The 23954-nt window shown below is 40.7% G+C and overlaps 1 protein-coding gene across 1 annotated transcript in view; it reads left to right on the forward strand.

Moving 5' to 3' along the window:
* The window catches only part of LOC126416487 (uncharacterized), a 198949-nt gene extending 184035 nt beyond the window's left edge, over window positions 1-14914 (forward strand). Inside the window, exons 9-13 of the mRNA XM_050084224.1 lie at window positions 1-33; window positions 168-350; window positions 442-644; window positions 5773-5826; window positions 11386-14914. The exon at window positions 1-33 is cut by the window's left edge and continues 190 nt beyond it. Of these exons, the coding sequence (XP_049940181.1) occupies window positions 1-33; window positions 168-350; window positions 442-644; window positions 5773-5826; window positions 11386-11514 (602 nt within the window). The 3' untranslated portion in view covers window positions 11515-14914. The remainder of the gene's footprint in view (window positions 34-167; window positions 351-441; window positions 645-5772; window positions 5827-11385) is intronic.
* The last annotated feature ends 9040 nt before the right edge of the window (window positions 14915-23954 follow it).

Consider the following 23954-nt stretch of genomic DNA (forward strand, 5'->3'; position numbering starts at 1 on the left):
TACTCTGCCTTCTGAATCTTCTCCTTTCTGAAGGTAATTGGAGTGTTTGTTTACAAGTAGTAACAGTGATATCTCTTTTTTTCTGTTAAGTTAGTGTTCAAAGACAAATTAGTGTTCAAAGACAAACAATTTTTAAAAGTCTGAAACCATTAAATGGCATATTTCAGGTAAACTCATTGCTGACAAATACACTCGGATTCTCACAGTGCCTGGAAAGGATGCAGATGCCCCTGTTTTTGGTCTACCATTCAAATTTCCAGATGATTTATTGGAAAGTATAGCTGCCCAAAAGACACTTATAAAGAATTTCAGCAAAATGTCTAAAGTGCTGGATCTGGTGAAAGTGTCAGGTTTGTAGTTAGTCATCAACACATCTGTCCCTTTCAAAATATAATAAAAACATAATAATGAAGTAAACATCTGCAATACTTCCACTTACAGGATGTGTCATTGGTGTTGATGAGGATACGGCATTTTCATGGCCAACATGTGAAATTTGCGGTAGTGATTTTTTATCTGAAATAGATGGTGGTGGCTTCTACTGTGAAAAATGCAACCAAGAAACAGAAACAATTACAGCTATGTCACTTGAAGTTAACATTTCTTGTGTGGAAGTATCAGAAGAGTCAAAAATTAAAATAAAGGTAATTGCAATCCTGTTTTTGTTATAATTAAGTTTCATATCGGAAGTTACTACCATGATCTGAATAGATCTTTTTTCACTGATTTCTCATTAACTGACTAAAGATGTTACTTTAATAGCCAAATAAAATGTGTATGATTTTAAAAATAACTTAAAGATTCTTAAGTAATATGTAATTTTAATATCTATTCTCTGAAATGGAATCTATCAGGCATGTACGAAATTAGTGTTACAAAATTCGGATAGAATATAAACAATAGACTGGATAAATACCACCACTTTTAAAATAATGGGAGCATTCAATGGTCGGAAGGATGTAGAAAGCGACCCAAACATTCTAAGATGTTTTTCTGTAGAATGAAGAGGCATACACATGCATAGAAACTGCTACGTTGTCCTGACATTGTGAACCAATTGAGCATGCAAGCAGCTGCTCATATTTGTAATACCTGCTGCAAATACAAACCTCCCCACCTAGTGACATTTAAAAATCCACAGAGTGTAAGCACCACAAATGAATGGCTTAAGTTGAGAGTGTGGCATAACTGGAAAATCAGAAGATTGAGATGGATGGATGGAAATAGTCTTACCAAGGTTTTGTACCCCCATGAACTATGGACCTTGTCATTGGTGGGGAGGCTTGCATGCCCCAGTGATACAGATAGCTGTAGTATAAGTGTACCCTCAGTAGCAACCACAACATAAGGGTATATGTTGAGAGGCCAGACAAACATGTAGTTCCTGAAGAGGAACTGCAGCCTTTTCAGTAGTTGTAAGGGCTGCAGTCCGGATGATTGACTGATGTAGCTTTGTAACATCAACCAAAACGACCTTGCTGTGATGGTATTGTGAATGGCATGAGCTCTAATGTGTGGTTAAATGATTGTATCATCTTGGGTAAAATATTCCAGAGGTAAAATAGTCCCCCATTTGGACCTCCGAACAGGGCTACGCAGGAGGATGTCACTATCAAGAGAAACAAAACTGGCACTCTAAGGATCTGATCCCTTAAACCGGCAGTTACGTTAGAAAAATTTAAGGGAAATGGATAGGTTAAAGTTAGATATAGTGGGAATTACCGAAGTTGGTGGCATGAGGAACAGCACTTCTGGTCAAATGAATACAGGGTTATAAATACAAGAGCAGGTAGGTGTAATAAAAGTGTAGGTTTAATAATGAATAAGAAAATAGGAGTGCAGGTAAGCTACTGTGAACAGCATAGTGAATGCATTATTGCAGCCAAAATAGACACAAAGCCCACATCCACCACAGTAGAAAAAGTTTATATGCCAACTAGCTCTGCAGATGATGAAGAGGTTGAAAAATGTATGATGAGATGAAAGAAATTATTCACATTAAGGGAGATGGAAATTTAATGGTGATGGGGGTCTGGAATTTGATAGTAGGAAAAGGAAGAGAAGGAAAAGTAGTAGGTGAATGTGAACTGGAAAAAAATAATGAAAGAGGAAACCACTTGGTAGAATTCTGAACAGAGCATAATTTAATCATCATTAACATTTGGTTTGAGAATCATGAAAGAAGGCTGTATACATGGAAGAGACTTGGAGACACTGGAAGGTTTCAAATTGCTTATATAATGGTAAGATAGAGATTTCAGAACTAGATTTTAAGTTGCAAGACTTTTCCAGGGGCAGATGTGGACACTGACTACAATTTGTTATTATGAACTGTAGATTAAAACTGAAGAAATTGCAAACAGGTAGGAAATTAAGGAGATGGGACCTGGATAAACTGAGGGAATACAAACTTCTAAAAAATGAGATTGACATGAAGTACAAAATGACTAAGCAGCAGTGGCACTGCTGTGTAAGAGCATATGAACACCATACCTTTTGACACCTTGTGGATTTGTTGGTTATTTTTCTTTGCATGCCGTTAAATGTTACATAGATGCAGTAATCTGAAACACACGGCACTAAATCTACCATGCTGTGTGTTGTTACTCCTCTAGACTCTGTGAAACTTGGTGTCAGGGTCACGAGCATATCTTCAGATGTGCATATTTTAACGAGCTGTTCCGCATGCGCAACTGGTGTGACATCATTGTCTTATGGGTTAAATACATATGGATTTGATGAACTATGAACACGAGTCACGGCGTGCACAGTTATCCCCTACTAAGCAACTAGAAGTTTATGTCAGTGCCACCAGGTGGTAGCACACTGAAGCAGACTTTTATCCTCGTTCGCATGGCATAAATCACTCTAGAAGGTAGCACACTCCTCACAAGGGAAACTCTCCATCGGCCCCTCACCCCTCAGATGGGTAGCCCCTTGAGTTGCCCCTGCCCTCCCCCTCCAGCGTTTGAGACAGGACGTCAAAAATTTTTAATTTGTAGCACACATCTTTCTGAAGTGTGCCAAAGTGCAGTGCCACTCCCCTTCATGTGGCATTCTTCTATCGCACGACACTGTGGAATTCAAACACGTATACTTTGTAATGGAAGCCATCATACCTATATTCAGGATAGTGAAAATCAAAATGTCCAGTGGTGCCTCTCCTGTTATCAGTCGGCCGGTTTGACATCCTACCCCTCAAAGAAAAGCTCACACTTAACACTGGTACACATTTCTTCAATTTTTTTCTCCTTGATCTTGCTACAGCTTTATAAGGTGTTCTTTCTCAAATAATACTCAAGAGTGGTGTGGTTTCTCGATTTGATTATGTCTATTTTGTCACTGTCTGCTAGGTAAAACAAAATAGGCCTTTCTAATATTGCTACCATTGTAACACACACCAAATAAGCAAAACTGTTTTGACACAAATGATCATTTTTATCTACCTTATTTACATAAATAACATGGCAGAATATAATTCATAAAATACCAATATCAAATGCCTGTTAGGTCTACTACAACAAAAAGCTTTATGTTAGGAAATAGTTTCACATTCTCAAGCATGAGATTAAAAAGTAGTAGTAGTATGAAATTTTTATATAAATTTTGAAGTTGCCATATTCTTCCATATAATTTGTGCGATGTCCCCGTTTCTTCTCCTTCCTCATTCTAACAAACAATCTTGTCATCACTATTTCTGTAACTATTCCTGCTGTTGTCAAAACTTTTTCTCTGGTTAAAATCGCTAACCCTACCAGAATCACCTGTTTAGTTATCCCACGTTTAATTCTTCAGTTTATGTATTATTATATGTTTGTACAACACAGTTTCCTCACTATTCCAAGAATAGAACTAAGCGACTGCTGAATGGGGACTGTCCAACTAGTCCTTAGTAGTGCAATTATCTAGCAAAAATTTTCTGTCAAAATTTCATTTTCTTGGATACACGAAGAAGATAATATGTAATCTTTCTTACCTGTTATTCCTGTTAGTAGTTTATTTCCACTCTGGTAGTCTGAATCTATGGATTTCACCAGTAACTGTAAAGACACTTATCATTTGCATACCTGTTCAACCATATAAACAAATAGCAATTGGTATTCAACCATTCAGCTTTATTTGGCTCAGCTCGTTAGCTCCATCCCCTTTCATCTTCAGGAAAGTTTCTTATTTCTAGATGCTGTGGGGAGTCCCCTGGCAGAGACATCACGTACACTATGCAGGCGTTCAGAAATCAACTTACGATTTGTTCAGATATAAACTTAGAATGTGTTCAGAAATATTCAGATACCAACAGGAATGTGTTTTAGAATCATATGAATAGCCGATAGACTGACATGTGCTGGATGCTAGGCGTTCTTTGAAACAAGGTTTTTTTTCTTCAAGAATATGAATTTGGTGCCCCCTGAAATTGCCGCCTGGGGCAGATACCCCAGGAGATGTACTTGAGGACGATATTAAGGGAATGGAAGAGGTCATAAATGAAGATGAGGTGGGAGATGTGATATTGCGAGAAGAATTTGAGAGAGCACTGAAGGACATAAGTCGAAACAAAGCCCCAGGAGTAAATGAAATTCTGTTAAGTCTTGGGAGAGCCAGCCATGGCAAAACTCTTTTATCTGTTGAGCCAGATGTATGAGACGGCCGAAATACCCTCAGATCTCAAAAACAATATAGCATCTCCAGTTTCAAAGAAGCAGGTGCTGACAAGTGTGAATATTACTGAACTATTAGTTTAATAAGTCGTGATGTCAAAATACTAACACTAATTCTTTACAGAAGAATGGTAAAACTGGTAGAAGCCGACCTTGAAGCAGATCAGTGTGGATTATGGAGAAATGTAGGAACATGCGACGCGATACTGACCTTACAGCTTATCATAGAAGATAGGTTAAAAAGTCGTAAACCTACATTTATAGCATTTGTAGGCTTAGAGAAAGCTTTGGACAATGTGGACTGGAATACTCTCTTTGAAATTCTGAGGGTAACAAGGGTAAAATACAGGGAGCAAAAGGCTATTTACAACTTGTATGGAAACCAGATGACAGTTATAAGAGTCGAGGGCCGTGAAAGGGAAGCAGTGGTTGAGAAGTGACATTGGGTTGTAGCCTATTCCCGATGTTATTCAATCTGTATATTGAGTCCTACGTTGTAGGGATGTAAAATTTGTAAATTCAGTTTAAAAGTGGGAACACAGCACAGTGTTAGAAGGTCCTGATGCAGACCTGAAAAAAAAATCTTCATAGTATATTCTATTACAGTGCAGAGAATTTTGAGTGATAACAATGTATAATAGTATCTGTAAGTACTTTTTTTGTTTGATTATATTGAACAGTTTAATTAACCATCTCCTTTAACCTGCAATTCCACTTATCCACTACATAACAGTATGTGTATAGTAACATTAGATAAATTTTGTTAGTTTATATATTGTAAGTTGTATTTATCAAAATTTATACAAGGCAGGCAATGTAGGAATAAGATCTGTTTTGGGGTGAGTTCAGATAAAGACCAAAGATGGTTGTAGTAAAGTGGACATTGGATCTATCTGTAGCTCTCTCTTGAAAATTTGGTGTGTGTTGACAGCTATATTTTAAACTCGCTTTTTTCAACAAAACATTGTGGCATATATCTTTTTGTTTATGATTTAAAAGTCCTTTTACCTCTTTACTACCTGTAAATTGTAATATAAAATAACAGATTTTGTTTATGTGTATGATTATATTCTAATAGTAATAAGTGTTAAAACTCTGTTGACATTTTATTTCACAGCTCCTGCAGAAGTCGATTGCAAATTTACTGCCTCCTGAACCAAGTGGAAGTGAAGTAAGTATTTTCAGTGCATCTCCATTGGAAAAAATTATACTCCATTGCAGGACAATAAAGAATTAGCAGGGTGTTGAGACAAAGAAAACAAGCATGAAAGAGCCAGTAAATATCTCTAAAGTAATCTTAATGATTTAGATAGTAAAGGTAATAACTTCATCCAAAAGCTAGCAATGTTTTCGATCTTGATTAGATGCCTGGTGACCCCTAAACACATTGACTGTTAGGTGAGTTTTATTACCTTTACTCCTTAAATCATTTATATTCCACAAAGGATTTACCATTACCATATTTAAATTAACTTTAAAGATGAAATGTTGAGTTGCAGATTGGCACAATGAAAAAACAGTTGCACAGTATCTTTTGGCCAAAGGAAAAACACAAACACGCGCGCGCGCACACACACACACACACACACACACACACACACACACACATACATATATTCATTCACACATGCAAGCACACGTCACGCACATATGAGTGCCATCCCTCCAATGATGAATGATGATAATAATAAATAGGATAAATTGGCTCTCACCATGTAGAGGTGGTATTTAGTGGCAGACAGGCAATTTGAAAGTAAGTAGACTAAGCTACCAAAGTCCTCAGTAGTCATATGTGTGAGAGTTGTGCAGATATGAATGTGTGTGTGTTTTCTACACTGAAGGAAGACTTTCTCTGATAGCTTAGTCTACGTTTAAATGTGCCTGTCTGCCTCCTTTATGTGGTGGCTATCCTATTTCATTGCTGTTATTTTACAAGTGGCGTAAAAAAAGAAAACAAGGCACTTTGAATTAGGTGAATGCTGTATTGTCAAGTATATACAATAAAAATTTTCATGGTTCAGTGGCCTGTTAAAAGTGTTTTAATTGGATGCTACTTTGATGATTTGCATGTTGCTAACTTATCCAAGTTATTCAGTCATCCAATCAGGAGAAAGGTCCCTACAGTTTAATGTGAAATCCAAGCCATGTGTTGTTTCTGATGGTCTCCAGGTCATTGAGAGGTGAATTCTAAGTAAAAAGCAGACTGAAAAAATCCATACTCCAACCAAGATTCAATCTTGCAACATTTCAGATTCCAGGCGTGCACTTTACTGCAAGACCAGCAAGCCTTACATGCAATATAAAATCCAGGATGGAATGTAACAATACCAGAGGAGGAAAGTTGCTACTCACCATATAGCGGAGATGCTGAGTCGCGATAGGCACAATAAAAAGATTCACACAATTAAAGCTTTCGGCCATTAAGGCCTTTGTCAGCAGTACACACACACACACACACACACACACACACACACACACACACACACACCCACACACACACATTAACACAACTTGCACACACATCTGCAGTCTCAGAGAGCTGAGACCACACTGCGAACAGCAGCACCAGTGCATGATGGGAGTGGCAACTGGGTGGGGGTAAGGAGGAGGCTGTGGCAGGGAGGGAGAGGGATAGTGTGGGGGGAGTGGCGGATAGTCAAGTGTTGCAGTTTAGACGGAGGGCAGGAGAGAAGGTGTGGAGGGGGGGAGGGGGTAAGTAGCAGAAAGGAGAGAAATAAAAGAAATTAAAAGACTGGGTGTGGCAGTGAAATGAAGGCTGTGTAGTGCTGGAATGGGAACAGGGAGGGAGGTGGATGGATGAGGACAGTGACTAACGAAGGTTGAGGCCAGGAGGGTTACGGGAACGTAGGAAGTATTGCAGGGTAAGTTCCCACCTGCGCAATTCAGAAAATCTGGTGTTGGTGGGAAGGATCCTTATGGCATAGGCTGTGAAGCAGTCATTACGATGAGGGATATCATGTTTGGCAGCGTGTTCAGCAACAGGGTGGCCCACTTGTTTTTTGGCCACAGTTTGTCGGTGGCCGTTCATGTGGACAGACAGATTGTTGATCGTCATGCCTACATAGAATGCAGCACAGTGGTTGCAGCTTAGCTTGTAGATCACATGACTGGTTTCACAGGTAGCCCTACCTTTGATGTCATAGGTAATGTTAGTGACCAGACTGGAGTAGGTGGTGGTAGGAGGATGTATGGGACAGGTCTTGCATCTAGGTCTATTACAGGGGTATGAGCTATGAGGTAGGGGATTGGGGGTTGTGTAAAGATGGACGAGTATATTGTGTAGGTTCGGTGGACGGCAGAATACCACGGTTGGAGGGGTGGAAAGGGTAGTGGGCAGGACATTTCTCATTTCAGGGCACGACGAGAGGTAATCCTAACCCTGGCGGAGAATGTAATTCAGTTGCTCCAGTCCCGGATGGTACTGAGTTACGAGGGGAATGCTCCTCTGTGGCCGGACTGTGGGACTTTGGGAGGTGGTGGGAGACTGGGAAGATAAGGCACGGGAGATTGGTTTTTGTACAAGGATGGAAGGATAATTACGGTCAGTGAAGGCTTCAGTGAGACCCTCGGTATATTTTGAGAGGGATGGCTCATCACTGCAGATGCGACGACCACGGGTGACTAGGCTGTACAGAAGGGACTTCTTGGTATGGAATGGGTGGCAGCTGTTGAAGTGGAGGTATTGCTGGTGATTAGTAGGTCTGATATGGACGGAGGTACTGAAGTAGCCATCTCTGAGGTGAAGGTCAACATCTAGGAAGGTGGCTTGTTGGGTTGAGTAGGACCAGGTGAAGCAAATGGGGGAGAAGTTGTTGAGGTTCTTGAGGAATGTGAATAAGGTGTCCTCACCTTCAATCCAGATAGCAAAGATGTCATCAGAGAATCTGAACCAGGTGAGGAGTTTAGGATTCTGGGTTTTTGAGAAGGATTTCTCTAGATTGCCCATGAATAGGTTAGCTTAGGGTGGTGCCATGCGGGTGCCCGTAGCCGTACCATGGGTTTGTTTGTAGGTAACGCCTTCAAAGGAGAAGTAATTGTGGGTGAGAATATAGTTGGTCATGGAGACTAGAAAGGAGGTTGTTGGTTTGGAATCCATAGGGAGTTTGGAAACGTAGTGTTTGACAGCAGTAAGGCCATGGGCATTAGGAATGTTAGTGTACAGGGAGGTGGCATCAATAGCGACGAGCAGGGCACCATGTGGTAAAGGGATAGGAACTGTGGAGAGTGAGTCGAGGAAATGGTTGGTATCTTTTATATAGGAGGATAGGTTCCGGGTAGTAGGTTGAAGGTGTTGGTCTACAAGAGCAGAGATTCTCTCAGTGGGGGCACAGTAACCGGCCACAATGGGGCGTCCTGGGTGGTTGGGTTTATAGACTTTAGGAAGCATGTAGAAGGCGGGAGTGCTGTGAGTGGTAGGGGTAAGTAGAGACATGGATTCTGGGGAGAGGTTCTGGGATGGGCCTAAGGATTTGAGTAGTGACTCGAGATCCTGCTGGATTACTGGAATGGGATCACTGTGGCATGGTTTGTAGGTGGATGTATCTGACAGCTGACAGAGTCCTTGTGCCACGTAATCCTTGCAGTTCAAAGCAACGGTGGTGGAGCCTTTGTCAGCAGGTAGGATTATAAGGTCGGGATTAGTGTTTAGATGGTGGACTGCGGTTCTTTCTGTGGATGTAAGGTTAGTTTGCATGTTGAGAGATTTGGGGAATGATTTTGAGGCAAGGTTCAAGGTTAAGAAATTCTGGAAAGTTAACAGGGGGTGTTTTGTAGGCAGTGGGGTTGGATCACGGTTGAATGGAAGAGTGAACTGAGTTTAGGCAAGGTTCAATATTAGTCTTTGGTTTAGTCTGATTGTTCGGGTTGATAGCGAAAAAGTGTTTCCACTGTAGGGACTGGAAGAAGGAGAGAAGGGCTTTAACTAGTCCAGCATGGTTGTATTTGGGAGTGGGGCAAAAGGTGAAGCCTTTGGAAAGCACTGATATTTCTGTGGGACTAAGGCTTCTGGAGGAAAGGTTAATAACTGTGTTGCGGGTCTGTGTAGGTTCTGGGTTCTGTGTGTTGGTGAGAGGGAGGTTTGGAGGGTGGGGTAAATGCAGTAGATCTGCGAGACAGGGTTTGTCAGCTATGAGGTGCATGGGGGAGGTTTGGAGGTGGTTGTAGAAGTGGTGGACAGTGGTACTCCGAGGTGGGAGTAGGAAGTGAATAGGATGGAGAGCTTTTTGAGGTGGTGTTGTGCATGATGCTCAAGTTCCTGCAGGGCAAGGGTTTCAATGTGTGTTATGGGTTCCAGGTTCACTTTCCAGTCTCCCACCACCGCCCAAAGTCCCACAGTCCAGCCACAGAGGAGCATTCCCCTCGTAACTCAGTACCATCCGAGACTGGAGCAACTGAATTACATTCTCCGCCAGGGTTGCGATTACCTCTCGTCATGCCCTGAAATGGGAAATGTCCTGCCCACTACCTTTCCCACCCCTCCTACCGTGGTATTACACCATCCACTGAACCTACACAATATACTTGTCCATCCTTACACAACCCCCAATCCCTTACCTCATGGCTCATACCCCTGCAATAGACCTAGATGCAAGACCTGTCCCATACATCCTCCTACTACCACCTACTCCAGTCCGATCACTAACATCACCTATCCCATCAAAGGCAGGGCTACCTGTGAAACCAGTCATGTGATTTACAAGCTAAGCTGCAACCTCTGTGCTGCATTCTATGTAGGCATGACAACCAACAAGCTGTATGTCCACATGAATGGCCACGGACAAATTGTGGCCGACAAACAAGTGGACCACCCTGTTGCTGAACACGCTACCAAACATGATATCCCTTATCGTAATGACTGCTTCAGAGCCTGTGCCATATGGATCCTTCCCACCAACACCAGCTTTTCTGAATTTCGCAGGTGGGAACTTACCCTGCAATACTTCCTACGTTCCCGTAACCCTTCTGGCCTCAACCTCCGTTAGTCACTGTCCTCACTCATCCAGCCCCCTCCCTGTTCCTATTCCAGCACTACACACCCAGTCATTTAATTTCTTTTATTTCTCTCCTTTCCGTTACCTACCCCCTCCCCCTCCGCACCTTCTCTCCTGCCATCTGTCTAAACTGCAACACTCGACTGTCTGCCACTCCCCCCACACTATCCCTCTCCCTCCCCGCCACAGCCTCCTCCTTACCCCCACCCAGTCACCACTCCCATCATGCACTGGTGCTGCTGTTCGTAGTGTGGTTTCAGCTCTCTGAGACTGCAGATGTGTGTGCAAGTTGCATTTACGTGTGTGTGTGTGTGTGTGCGTGTGTGTGTGTGTGTGTGTGTGTGTGTGTGTGTGTGTGTCTGTGTCTACACTGCCAAAGGCCTTAATGGCCGAAAGCTTTAATTGTGTGAGTCTTTTTTTATTGTGCTTGTCGCGACTCAGCATCTCCGCTATATGGTGAGTAGTAACTTTCCTTCTCTGGTATTGTTACATACAATATAATGAGAAATGAAAACAAGGAAAGACAATATGCAAATAGTGTAACACCTGCTACTGTGTTCACATAAAATTAGAAACACACATCAGATGAACTGTTACCTACACTTTCCCACATGTCTCAAAGTGTGTAACAATATAGTACAAACTGACAGTAGCCGATAGTGTCTTTCTTTCTTTTGTTTGCCAAGTGTTTTTATTTTTATTTTTTATATTTTTTCCAGGGGTATGACGTCCTTTCGGTCCTGGGCAAATACATAGGCCCAATCACCTGTTTGGTAGTTAAAGTAAATGAAGTGCTTTCGGTCAAAAGCTACCATCTTGATGAAGTATTATTGTTTGAAAATATTTGATAAGTATTTTTGGTCATTATGAAGCTAAATACTGAAGTGCTTCACTTCACCTAGAGCTATAAGAACATTTAGTGTTAGCCACTAGAAGAGTTATTTATTTTTGACTGTTACACTGCATTTTCAAGTTCGTAATATTACTTTGCTAAAGTTCAAATGTTTTTTTAGCCTGGAAAGTACAAATAAGCATTGCAGATGCTGTAATATGTAGACACTCCATTGTTGGAGCTGTGCTGTTAAATATTGATTTATTTATTAACTGTTGATTTTTTGAAAATAATTAAGGTTTCATTGTGTCTTTGATTCAATAATTATTTTGCTGCTACCTTGTGAATTGCTACATAAACAAAGGGAATCAAAGGGTTTTAAATAAGGTTCACTGTTGTGATTGAAATTTCCAAACACTCTTGATATATTTGTGTAACATTTTCCATCACTTTCTTAAACTCCTTTACTTGAATGCAGCCTTGAACAATCACAGGCGATTCTTTTGTTCATCCTTTCTCAGTTGACTCATGTTGCACTACAAACCATATTTATAAAATTTGTGTGTGGAGTACATGTTAAATTCTTTGCATACCACTGGAGGAAATAACTCAGTTAGCTGGTTTTATATGTAGGGTGCAGTGGTATTTTAAGAATTAGTGTTTTAATGTGTCTGTCAGGCTAAGATAATATATTGAATCAGAAGACTTATCAAATAGCTGCAAATCTTCATACTCCATTATTCATTAATAATTTGGCATAATAATACTATTACAATCAAATGCCTTCAAACATTTCTCAGAATTTTAAATGTCTCATTCTGCTCTGAAAGTACATCTTCTCAAAACAGAGTTTATATGTCATCTTTAACCAAACTGTCGTTGAAGAGTTAACTTTACCCAAAAGCTCTTGTTTCTTCCCGTTAAGGAAAATTATTATCTGTATTTAAAAGCAGATCGTACCCACAAATATTCTCATCTATTTATTGTTTGTTATGAGTTTCTTACAGTGAACCCAAGACAAGAAGAAAATTTGTATAGCTTTGACTATCAAAATAAAATAAAACAATATGCTGTCAGGTAGTTTTCATATAGAAAACTGATGGTAGTTAAGGATTTTCTTTAATACTACTTCTGGTAGGAAATTCATCTTTCATATTACACTATTTCTGTATTTTATCTGTTCATGATTCCATTTTCATTCACTTGTTGTACCTCGAAAGGTGATTGTGCTGTATTCTCTTGGAGCTATCACAATAAAGGACTCCATTCCAGTTGCTCTGGATGAACCATATGGCCTGGATCGTGACAAGAGCAAACACCTTCCTAATTAGAGTAAAAGACCCTGGAGTGAACCTAAACAAGCCACAGAGTTCTTTTGGTGACCACTGAGTTGGTTTGTTATGAACTACTTGTCAAGTAAAAATCATCTGTTCCTTACAAATCTTGTTGAAGAAAAAAGTAAAGATAATTAGAATCTTTCTGCCTATCATTGAAGCAATTTTGGTGGCTGTTTGGAAATGAAAACTTGATCTGGCAGTCATTACTCATTTAATTTGAGAGCCTGCTGACGTTTGCCAGCCTTCTGCTTTCTGTCTTGGGAACTGCAATGGAAACTGTGTTACTGAACATAGCAAATATTAACTTACTTATTGTAGTCACTTGACAGACTAATGATGTTTGTCTGAGGTAAGCTAGATCAGGTTATTTTGTTCATTCACTTGGCCAAAGTGTGTTGTAGCATGAAATGATTTATCAAGAGTAAGAACAAATAACTATCAATGAATTGAAGACAATAGTTATGCCACAGTGCCAGTTCAGTGGAATTTATAACCCAGCAGAATTTTTTTTTCCCATCTTGAAAAGGATTGTGTATCCTGAAAAGTTGCATGAAGTAAGGTCACTAAAAAGCATAGATTCAGAGTATAGTAAAGGATCTTCTGTTTCTTCTGTGTATTTTCCCCTAGGATAGAAATGGATAGGTAACCCATATGCCCCCTCTGCTTTTCCTCTTGTTCTCAGTAGAATGCCATTGTCTAACCTTCCTTTAACTTTTTAGTAATATTTTCATTGCTCTTCGGTAATGTGCTTTTATTAAATGTACGCCCTGTTGATTACATTCCTGAGCCACTTTTACTTGAATGTGTCAACATTTTATGCATTTCAGAAGTTTCTTCTCTCACCTTACTTTCATACATATAACTTATTCTTGGTATGAATTGTCTTTTGTCACCTCTAATTAAACCCATCTGCATTTTGTTTAGCTCTCTTAATTATTTTACTTACTCCAGTAACTGAAGACCACAATAGGTTAAAATTGAAACTCATTGGCTGTGAAATCTACTGTTCTGTTTTGCAATATTCTTTTACTGTTTTAAATTGTACTTACTCGTTATTATCAGACACCCAGTTGTCATTACAGACTAGCATATAAAGTCCCAATCAGTGTTCGACAACAGCGTGGTGCTCTTACACTTTTGATGTCTTCTGCCCTTCTTTCCAAAGAACTATTATATATGGATGCCCCATGTGGAGTCTGACTGTGCAGAGCCTCATTTCTTCAGTGGTTGGCACATTGGACTTGCATTCAGGAGGACTATGGTTCAAATCCCCATCCAGCCAACCAGATTTAGGTTTTCCAGGATCTGTCTAAATTGCTTAAGGCAAATGCTCGTTTGGCTCCTTTGAAAAGGGTGCAGATTATTCCCTTCGTCGTCCTTTCCTAATCTGAGCTTCTGCTCCATCTCAAATAACCACATTCTCTTCAGGACATTAAACACTAATCTTCTGTCCTTTATTCTCTTTTCCCCTTTAATTACTGATATTTGTTACCATAGAGCAGTTACCAATAAAGTTCCAGCGCAATAGCTGCTGAAACTATTCCATTCCATTCTGTTTGTGTTGTGAAGTGAGCTAGCATTTGTTTCTACAGCTTGTTATTGGGACTGTAATCATTAAGGATATTTCTCTTCTGTGAAAGTCCTTATCTGTGGCATTGCCTGTTAGATACAAGTTTTATCACAGCTGCCGTTTACAAGCTAATAAAGATGCAGACCATACAGCAGGGTTTTCTGGGCGTTATAAAATAGAGACAATCAGAAAACACCCCTAATAGATACTGTTTTGTAGTTATGAGAAATAATGTTTATCATAAATGAAATATTCAGCACACAAAAATGTGTCATATGATTTCCATACTTATAAGACTGGAAATAAAAGTTACTATTCAAAATGTTACCATATACCCTCAAAGCAGTAGACAGTGGACCTCCAAATTACATGCTGACCATATAAATCATGTTGTTAAATCATAAAATATTATTTATGTATACACAAATTGTTTTATTGAACCAGATTTATGCTAACATTATGTGAGAGTATAGCAGAATTCTGTATTTAATTTAATTTTGTATGTGGCTTAAATATTCTGTAAATTGGTTATTTTTAAATAATTTTTCCATATTGTGAAGTTAATAATTTGTTTATTAAAAACTAAAAAAATTATTTATTTTTTTGTTATGGTTCTATTACAGTGGCTAAAAGATGTCCTTAATTAATGCTGGTCACACCTTTTTGCTGGAGGATTAAATAAAATGAAATATGTGTAGTGCTAACAAATTAATTATTCCAAAGATAAGTGATGATAAAAAGAGCCACAAAATTACAGGCCGATAAACAGCAGGATTTTGGAACATACATTGTGTTTGGACATTATGAGTTACCTCAAGACAACAGTCTATTGACCCTCAGTCAGCATGGTTTTGGAAGGCATTGTTCTTGTGAAACACAACTAGTTCTTTTCTCACATACATGTTGGGTGCTATTGACAAGGAATTTCAGATTGATTCCGTGTTTCTAAATTTCCGGAAGCCTTTTAATACTGTGCCGCACAAGCGGCTTGCAGTGAAATTGCGTGCTTATGGAATATCATCTCAGTTATGTGACTGGATTTGTGATTTCCTGTCCGTGAGCTCATAGTAATTTACAGAAAGTCATCAAGTAAAACACAAGTGATTTCTAGTGTTCCCCAAGGTAGTGCTAGAGGCCCTCTGTTGTTTCTTATCTGTATAAACAATATTGCAGACAATCAGAGCAGCCATCTTAGGTTGTTTGCAGATGCTGCTGCTGTTTATCATCTTCCAAAGTCATCAGAAGATGGAAACAAATTGCAAAACGATTTAGAAAAGATATCTGTTTGGTGCAAAAATTGGCAATTGATGCTAAATAACGAAAAGTGTGAGGTATACACATGAGTGCTAAAGGAATCTGTTAAACTTCTGTTATGTGATAAGACAGCCAAATCTAAAGGCTGCAAATTCAACTGAATGCTGAGGAATTACAATTATGAACAACTTAAATTGGAAAGAACACATAGCAAAAGTTGTGGGGAAGACAATCCAGAGACTCTGTTTAATTGGCAGAATATGTATAAACTGTAATAGATCTACTAATGAGACTGCCTACACTACGCTTGTCTGACCTCTTTTGCAGTGAGAAGAGCAGCACTTATTGTTTTATTGCAAAATAGGGGAGAGAATGTCATTGATATGAAAAAGGATTTGGGGTGACACATTAAAACAAAGGCTTTTTCGTTGTGGCAAAATCTTCTCATGAAATTTAAATCATCATCTTTCTCCTCTGAATGCAAAAATATTTTGTTGATGCTGCCCCACACAGGGAGAAATGATCATCATAATAAAATAATGGAAATCAGAGCTCGGATGGAAAGGTATAGGTGTTTGAGATTGGAATAATAGAAACTATTGTGAAGGTTGTTAGATGAACCCTGTGCCAACCAAATAAGTGTAATTTGCAGAGTATCCATGTAGATGTAGATGGCCTGGAAAGAGGAGGCACTGCTCAACTGTACAATTGAGGCATTGTGCAGTTGACAGGTATATAAAAAAGAATGGAATGACTGTTAAGCACCGCGCAGAGTGGCCAAGCGGTTAGAGGCGCCGTGTCACTAATTGTGCGGCCCCTTCCAACGGAGGTTCGAGTCCTCCCTTGGGCATGGGTGTGAGTGTTATCCTTAGCATTAAGTTAGTTTAAATAGTGTGTAAGTCTAGGGACCAATGACCTCAGCAATTTGGTCCCTTAGGAATTCACACACATTTGAACATCTTGATTGTTAAGCATTTGGACAGTGTGGCTTCTCAGAGTTAAATAACAAAATACACATAAAGGTTCCAATCTGAATGAAGGAGGAAAGGAAGGTAGATTATGGTTTAACATCCTTACAACAATGGGGTAATGAATGATAGAGTACAAGTCAAATTTGGAGGAGAATGGGGAGGGGCCACTCAACATCTCAACTGTATGGATGATAAATCTCATGTTAACTTAATGCAATGTATAATATAAAAGGTTTAAAAAAAACTTGGACTTGTAGTCTCACAGTTCACCATCAAGACACAAGATACTAAATATGCACAGGTGTCAAGGGCGACAACCAAATGATATACTTTTTCTGAACAAAGTGAGGTGCCTCAGCTGTTAAGGCATTGGACTTACATCAGGGATGCAATGAGTACATACACTATGTGATCAAAAGTACCCAGACACCCCCAAAAACAGACATTTTTCATATTAGGTGCATTGTGCTGCCACCTACTGCCAGGTACTCCATATCAGCAACTTCAGTAGTCATAGACATCGTGAGAGAGCAGAATGGTCAGGTGATTGGGTGTCACTTGTGTCATACGTCTGTACATGAGATTTCCACATTCCTAAACATCCCTAGGTCCACTGTTTCCAATGTGATGGTAAAGCGGAAATGTGAAGGGACATGTGCAGCACAAAAGCGTGCAGGCCAACCTCGTCTGTTGACTGACAGAGACCCCCCGACAGTTGAAGAGGGTTGTAATGTGTAATAGACAGACATCTATCTGGACCATCATACAAGAATTCCAGACTGCATCAGGATCCACTGAAAGTACTATGACAGGTAGGCAGGAGGTAAGAAAACTTGAATTTCACAGTTGAGCGGCTGCTCATACGCCACACATCACGCCGGTAACGTTGTCTCACTTGGTGTAAGGAGCATAAACATTGGCCAGTGGAAGAACGTTGTGTGGTGTGACGAATCACAGTACACAGTGTGGCGATCAACTTGCAGGGTGAGGGTATGGCGAATGCCCAGTGAATGTCATCTGCCAACATGTGTAGTGCCAACAGTGAAATTCGGAGTCAGTGGTGTCAGGGTGTGGTCATGTTTTCATGTTACTGTCACAGCACAGGCCTACATTGATGTTTTAAGCACCTTCTTGCTTCCCACTGTTGAAGAGCAGTTTTGGGGATGGTGATTGCATCTATCAACACGACTGAGCACCTGTTCATAATGCATAGCCTGTGGCGGAGTGGTTACACGACACTAACATCCCTGTAATGGATTGGCCTGCATAGAGTCCTGACCTGAATCCTATAGGACACCTTTGGGATGTTTTGGAATGCTGACTTCGTGCCAGGCCTAACCAACTGACATTGATACCTCTCCTCAGTGCAGCACTCCATGAAGAATGAGCTACTGTTGCCCAATAACCCTTCCAGCTCCTGATCGAAAGTTTGCCTGCGAGAGTGGAAGCTGTAATCAAGGTTAAGGGTGGGCCAACACCATATTGAATTCCAGCGTTAGCAATGGAGGGCGCCACAAACTTGTAAGTAATTTTCAGCCAGGTGTCCGGATACTTTTGATCACATAGTGTACATCTACATTCGTGCTCATAAATTAAGGATAATTGCAGAACACAGTGCCACACAATGTGGCACTAAACAAAACTGGTGCTAATAGCATAGGCACATAGGGAACACACATGACACAGATCCGTAAGTCCACAGTATTGGTGATAAGTTGAGAAAACAGTCCCGAAACATGTGCTACAAAATGTCACTGTTTCCTGCGCATATACCTGGACATAAATATGGGATATGATCACCATGCACGCGTTCACAGGCCGCACAACAGGTTGGCATACTCTGGATCAGGTGATCGAGTAGCTACTGGGGTATAGCCTCACATTCTTGCGCCAGTGCCTGTCGAAGCTCCTGAAGTGTCGTAGGGGTTTGAAGACGTGCAGTGATACGTCGACCGAGAGCATCCCAGATGTGCTCAATGGGATTTAGATCTGGAGAACAGGCAGGCCACTCTATTCGCCTGATATCTTCTGTTTCAAGGTACTCCTCCACAATGGCAGCTTGGTGGGGCCATGCGTTATCCATCAGGAGGAAGGTGGGACCCACTGCACTCCTGAAAAGGCAGACATATTGGTGTGAAAAAACGTCCTGACACACCCGACCTGTTACAGTTCCTCTGTCAAAGACACGCAGGGGTGTACGTGCACCAATCATAATCCCACCCCACATCATCAAATCACGACCTCCATACAGGTCCCTTTCAAGGACATTAAAGGGTTGGTATCTGGTTCCTGGTTCACGCCAGATGAAAACCCAGCGAGAATCACTGTTCAGACTATACCTGGACTCATCCGTGAACATAACCTGGGACCACTGTTCCAATGACCATGTACTGTGTTCTTGACACCACGCTTTACGGGCTCTCCTGTGACCAGGGGTCAGTGGAATGCACCTTGCAGGTCTCTGGGCGAATAAACCATGTCTGTTCAGTCATCTGTAGACTGTGTGTCTGGAGGCAACTGTTCCAGTGGCTGCGGTAAGGTCCCGAGCAAGGCTACCTGCAGTACTCTGTGGCCATCTGCGGGCACTGATGGTGAGATATCGGTCTTCTTGTGGTGGTGTACACTGTGGACGTCCCGTACTGTAGTGCCTGGACAAGTTTCCAGTCTGCTGGAATCGTTGCCATAATCTTGATGTCACACTTTGTGGCACACAGAGGGCCCGTGCTACGACCTGCTGTGTTTGACCAGCCTCAAGTCGCCCTAGTATTCTACCCCTCACAACCTCATCAGTGTGTGTTCTCTGGGCTCTTTTCAACACACAGTCACCATTAACATGTCTGAAAATGTCTGCACACCTACTCGCTGCACCGTATTATGACATGCACCAACACACACCTGCTTATGTGGACTGCTGCCAGTACCACTGTGCGACGACCGCAGGTCAAATGCACCACATGGTCATACCCCGAGGTGATTTAAACCTGCAAACCATCTGCCAGAGCACTGTTTCACCATGTATCAGCATTATCCTTAATTTATGAGCATGAGCGTATATACACATCCCTACTCTAAAAGATACCATGCAGTGCTTGATGGAGGATGCCCTGTACTACTGTTAGTCATTCCTTTCTTGTTTCACTTGCAAATGGAGCAAGGGAAAAATGAATGTCTGCAAGTTACCATAAGAGCTCTGATTTCACATATCGTGTCTTAGGAGTCCTTATGTGAAATGTATGTATGTGGCAGTTCCGCAGCCTTTCGCAAATGTTATAGTTCTTTAATCTTTCTCAATAGTTTCACAAAAAGAACCTTTTCTTCCCTTCAGGGAGTCCCATATGTTTCCGTAGCATTTCCATAATACTTGTTTGTTGTGAACCTACTGGTAACAAATCTAGTAGCATGCCTCTGAATTGCTTCAATGTCTTCCTATAATCTGAGCTGGCAGGGATCCCAAACACTGTAGCGGTACTCAAGAAAGGGTCACACAATTCTTCTGTACATGGTTTCCTTTATAGATGAGCTATACTTTCCTAAAATTCTCCCAATAAATCGAAGCTGAGAACTCACCTTCCTTACAACTAACCTTACATGCTTGTTCAATTTCATGTCACTTGTCAGTGTTACACCTAAATCCGGGGCAGCCTCAGCGTGCCAAACTTTACGCATGCAGTATGTGTTCTGTCACTCAACTTTGCTCAGTCCTCCAAGAAGTACCCGGAACAGCATGACATTTCATTTAGCATTGCAGTATGGTATTTTGCAATCACTACAACACTCTTAAGTTCAGCAGAATCATGGTGTCAGCACTGTTCACCCTTCGCTCTAAGTTTGTGGTATGAAGGACATTCACAAATCCAGTAGCTGTTTGCACAAAAATAGTCTGTCTAGCGGTTTTTTATCACAATCCCTTAAAATGAATTGGATTGACAGAAGATAGGAATGAGAACTTTCAGTTCACATAAGCAACGGGTATTGCTTATTTGCTATGAAAGAATGTAACAGTACTCTGAAGAAAGAATTTAAACTTTTAGATGAGACTGAAAGAGCAAAAAATTACAGAGATCAAGGGGCAGCATTCATTGTTCTGTGCATCAAGAAGTACTTTGTACTAAATTTGCAAGCATGGAGCACTTGAATAAATTGGTGGTATGAATAGTAAAATTTCTGAAGTCACAGCCATTATTCCATTTTCTGTTGCAACAGTTTTCATTGGAAATGAGCAAAGAATATGGGGATTTCATATATTACTGTACAGTGTGTTGGTTAAGGCAAGGGGCATGCCTGGAATGACTTTTTGATTTAAATCGCACTATTGTTGAATTTATGAAGGAGAAAGGAGGCAGGAATGAAAATTAGAACAGACGGGATGGGTTGCAGACTTCTCATTTTTAGTGTACTTGATGCACACTGCCCACAGTAAGACACTGCAAGGTAACTTCTTTCTGATACAATGCGGATGCATTTAAATAAGAAAATTGCCTTGTAGAAAGTACACATTCTGACAAAGAAAATCCATTTACCTAAGCTCATTGGTGGTAAAAAAAATCATGGGGTTTGAAGAATTCATTGTGGCCTTGCAAGAATTACAATGATAATTTTATAAGGTTTTGAGGGCACTGTCAGTCTTACATCTATTCTCAAGCTGTTTTTGAAACCATTTCCTGTTTCAGTTGGAAGTGCCCCTGTGCATGTGCAGATGCAACTGATTGACCTGCAAGGTAATTTCAGTTATAATTACAAATCTTTTCATATTGAAACAGTCCAGGATGCCTACATTGCTTTTCTCAGGTAAATTTTCCAAGTCTCTATAATGAGGTTGCAAAAGTGTTCCAGTACTTTGATCAGAATATTTGTATTAAGGACTTTTTCTCGATTATGAAACTACGAGGGTCATTCAATAAGTAATGCCCCGTATTTTTTTTTCCTCAGACCATATTTATTGTTAAGAGTCAGAATTTGGTGACAGTATACATCAGCATGTCTTGTCCATGTCCTATTTTTCTACGTAGTCTTCATCACATTCTATGGTCGTACGCCAACGTTGTGGAAGAGCATGTATTCCCTGCTGGTGAAAGCTCTTGTCCTGCAGGCATAGCCATGTTTTCACTACATGACTGACACTCTCATCATCTTCAAAGTGTGTTCCCTACTCCAACAGTTCAGATGAAATGACCTTCTTTTGAATCTTGTGGTCTGCTGTGAGCATTCGTGGAACCCATCGTGAGCACCTCTTTGAATATCCAAGAGTGTCTATCATTGCAGATGCACTTCCAATGCTGACTGACAATTGTAGAGCCAATTGTTGAGTTGTGAAGCACTGATTAGCACGAATAATGGCATCCGCACGATTCAGTATGTCTGGAGCAGTGGCTGTGACAGGACATCCCAAGCATGGCTGAACATGGAGCTCTGTTTCTGCATGCTTGTAATGTGAGCTGTAGTTAGACGCCATTTTGACACTGTACTATGGCTGTGTCATCTGCCGGAATGGTTCAAAACTTCACCGTGCACAGAAAAAACATCAAATGTTAAACATCAACAAAGACGTTTGTATATTAATGGCTTTTTTAAAAAATGTGGGCATTACTTATTGAACAACCCTCATAAATAAGTCCTGATTATGTGGCAACTAGGGTGCGAAATTCTGTAAAATTGTTCGTTTCTCCGTGTGCCGCCAGTTAGTACAAGATAAAAATTATGTCTTCAGCTCACCAAAAATGATTTATTAATACTGAAAACTTGTACTGTTTGTGATCTATGTTGTGAAATATAAAACCAAGTCACAAGCAGTATGACTGTATTTTCCCCTGTTTCCTCTCCTGATGTTCAGACAGTGTGGCATGGTGGTGAGGGAAATGACAAGCGAGACTGAGTGCTTTGGCACACGGGCCTGGGCATGGTCAGTGAGCCGAAATCTTGGCCATCTCTGGCTTAGATATTTAACTGACACAACTCAGTCAAGCAGCACAACACTATTTTCCCCTCGTCCTCTTGCTCAGACAATGTGGCATCGTGGTGGGAGAAATGTGAAGCAAGGCTGAGGGCTTTGGCACTCAGGCCCAGGAATGGTCTGTGAGCCAAAATCTTGGCCATCTCAGCTTAAATATTTAATCGACACAACTCAGTCAAGCAGCACAACACTAAAACTGTATCATGGTGTATACGCGCCACAGGACGACTGAGAAATTCAGGAAAAACCAGGAATTTTTTCATATCGGAGAAAGCTGGGAAAAATCCAGGAAGTTTTTAGAATTTCGGGAGTTTTTCATTGTTTTAATTTTAAAATTTTTGTAGTTTTGACTGGCAATAACTAACATTCTAACAAAGAATTTTACTTTAGCCCACTTCTGAAGTAAAATACTGCAGCAATAAAACATGAACAAGAGAAAAACACCTGTATAATACTTAAGTTACAAAGAAAATGCACCATTTACAACAATAAAACGGCAGTGCACACAAGTGTCCGCCAACACCAAAATGTCTCAAAGATTTTAGGATGAAGACTATGCAATACTTCATAACAACACATTGCTTTCAATGAGCGTGATGTCAGCACTGTTTTAATTAGGTTTGTTTGAGCAGTTGCCAGTGGGCTCATGTGCAAGCTCAGAGCTGAAGTTGCATATGAGCAACACATTCTCCTCCTCCTAGATCTTGAGGTGTGGTTGTTAAATGTGTAAGCAGTAGCTGCAAGCAGCCAGATGCTACCCAGAAAAATTTTTCTGGCATGCCCAAGCTGCCAGATTCATGCATGCGCAGAGCAGTCAAGAGTTGTATGGTGAGTGGTCTCCATGTGTCCCATGTTTATGTTTAGTGATTTTGCTTTTCGCTCTTCCTTTACAACTCTCACGACAAATGAAGACAAAATTAATTCCTTGGTTGGGAACTATCAAATGAATTAAAATACACTCCTGGAAATTGAAATAAGAACACCGTGAATTCGTTGTCCCAGGAAGGGGAAACTTTATTGACACATTCCTGGGGTCAGATACATCACACTGACAGAACCACAGGCACATAGACACAGGCAACAGAGCATGCACAATGTCGGCACTAGTACAGTGTATATCCACCTTTCGCAGCAATGCAGGCTGCTATTCTCCCATGGAGACGATCGTAGAGATGCTGGATGTAGTCCTGTGGAACGGCTTGCCATGCCATTTCCACCTGGCGCCTCAGTTGGACCAGCGTTCGTGCTGGACGTGCAGACCGCGTGAGACGATGCTTCATCCAGTCCCAAACATGCTCAATGGGGGACAGATCTGGAGATCTTGCTGGCCAGGGTAGTTGACTTACACCTTCTAGAGCACGTTGGGTGGCACGG

Source organism: Schistocerca serialis, chromosome 8 (genome assembly GCF_023864345.2).
Source record: "Schistocerca serialis cubense isolate TAMUIC-IGC-003099 chromosome 8, iqSchSeri2.2, whole genome shotgun sequence".
NCBI classification, from domain to species: Eukaryota; Metazoa; Arthropoda; class Insecta; order Orthoptera; family Acrididae; genus Schistocerca; species Schistocerca serialis.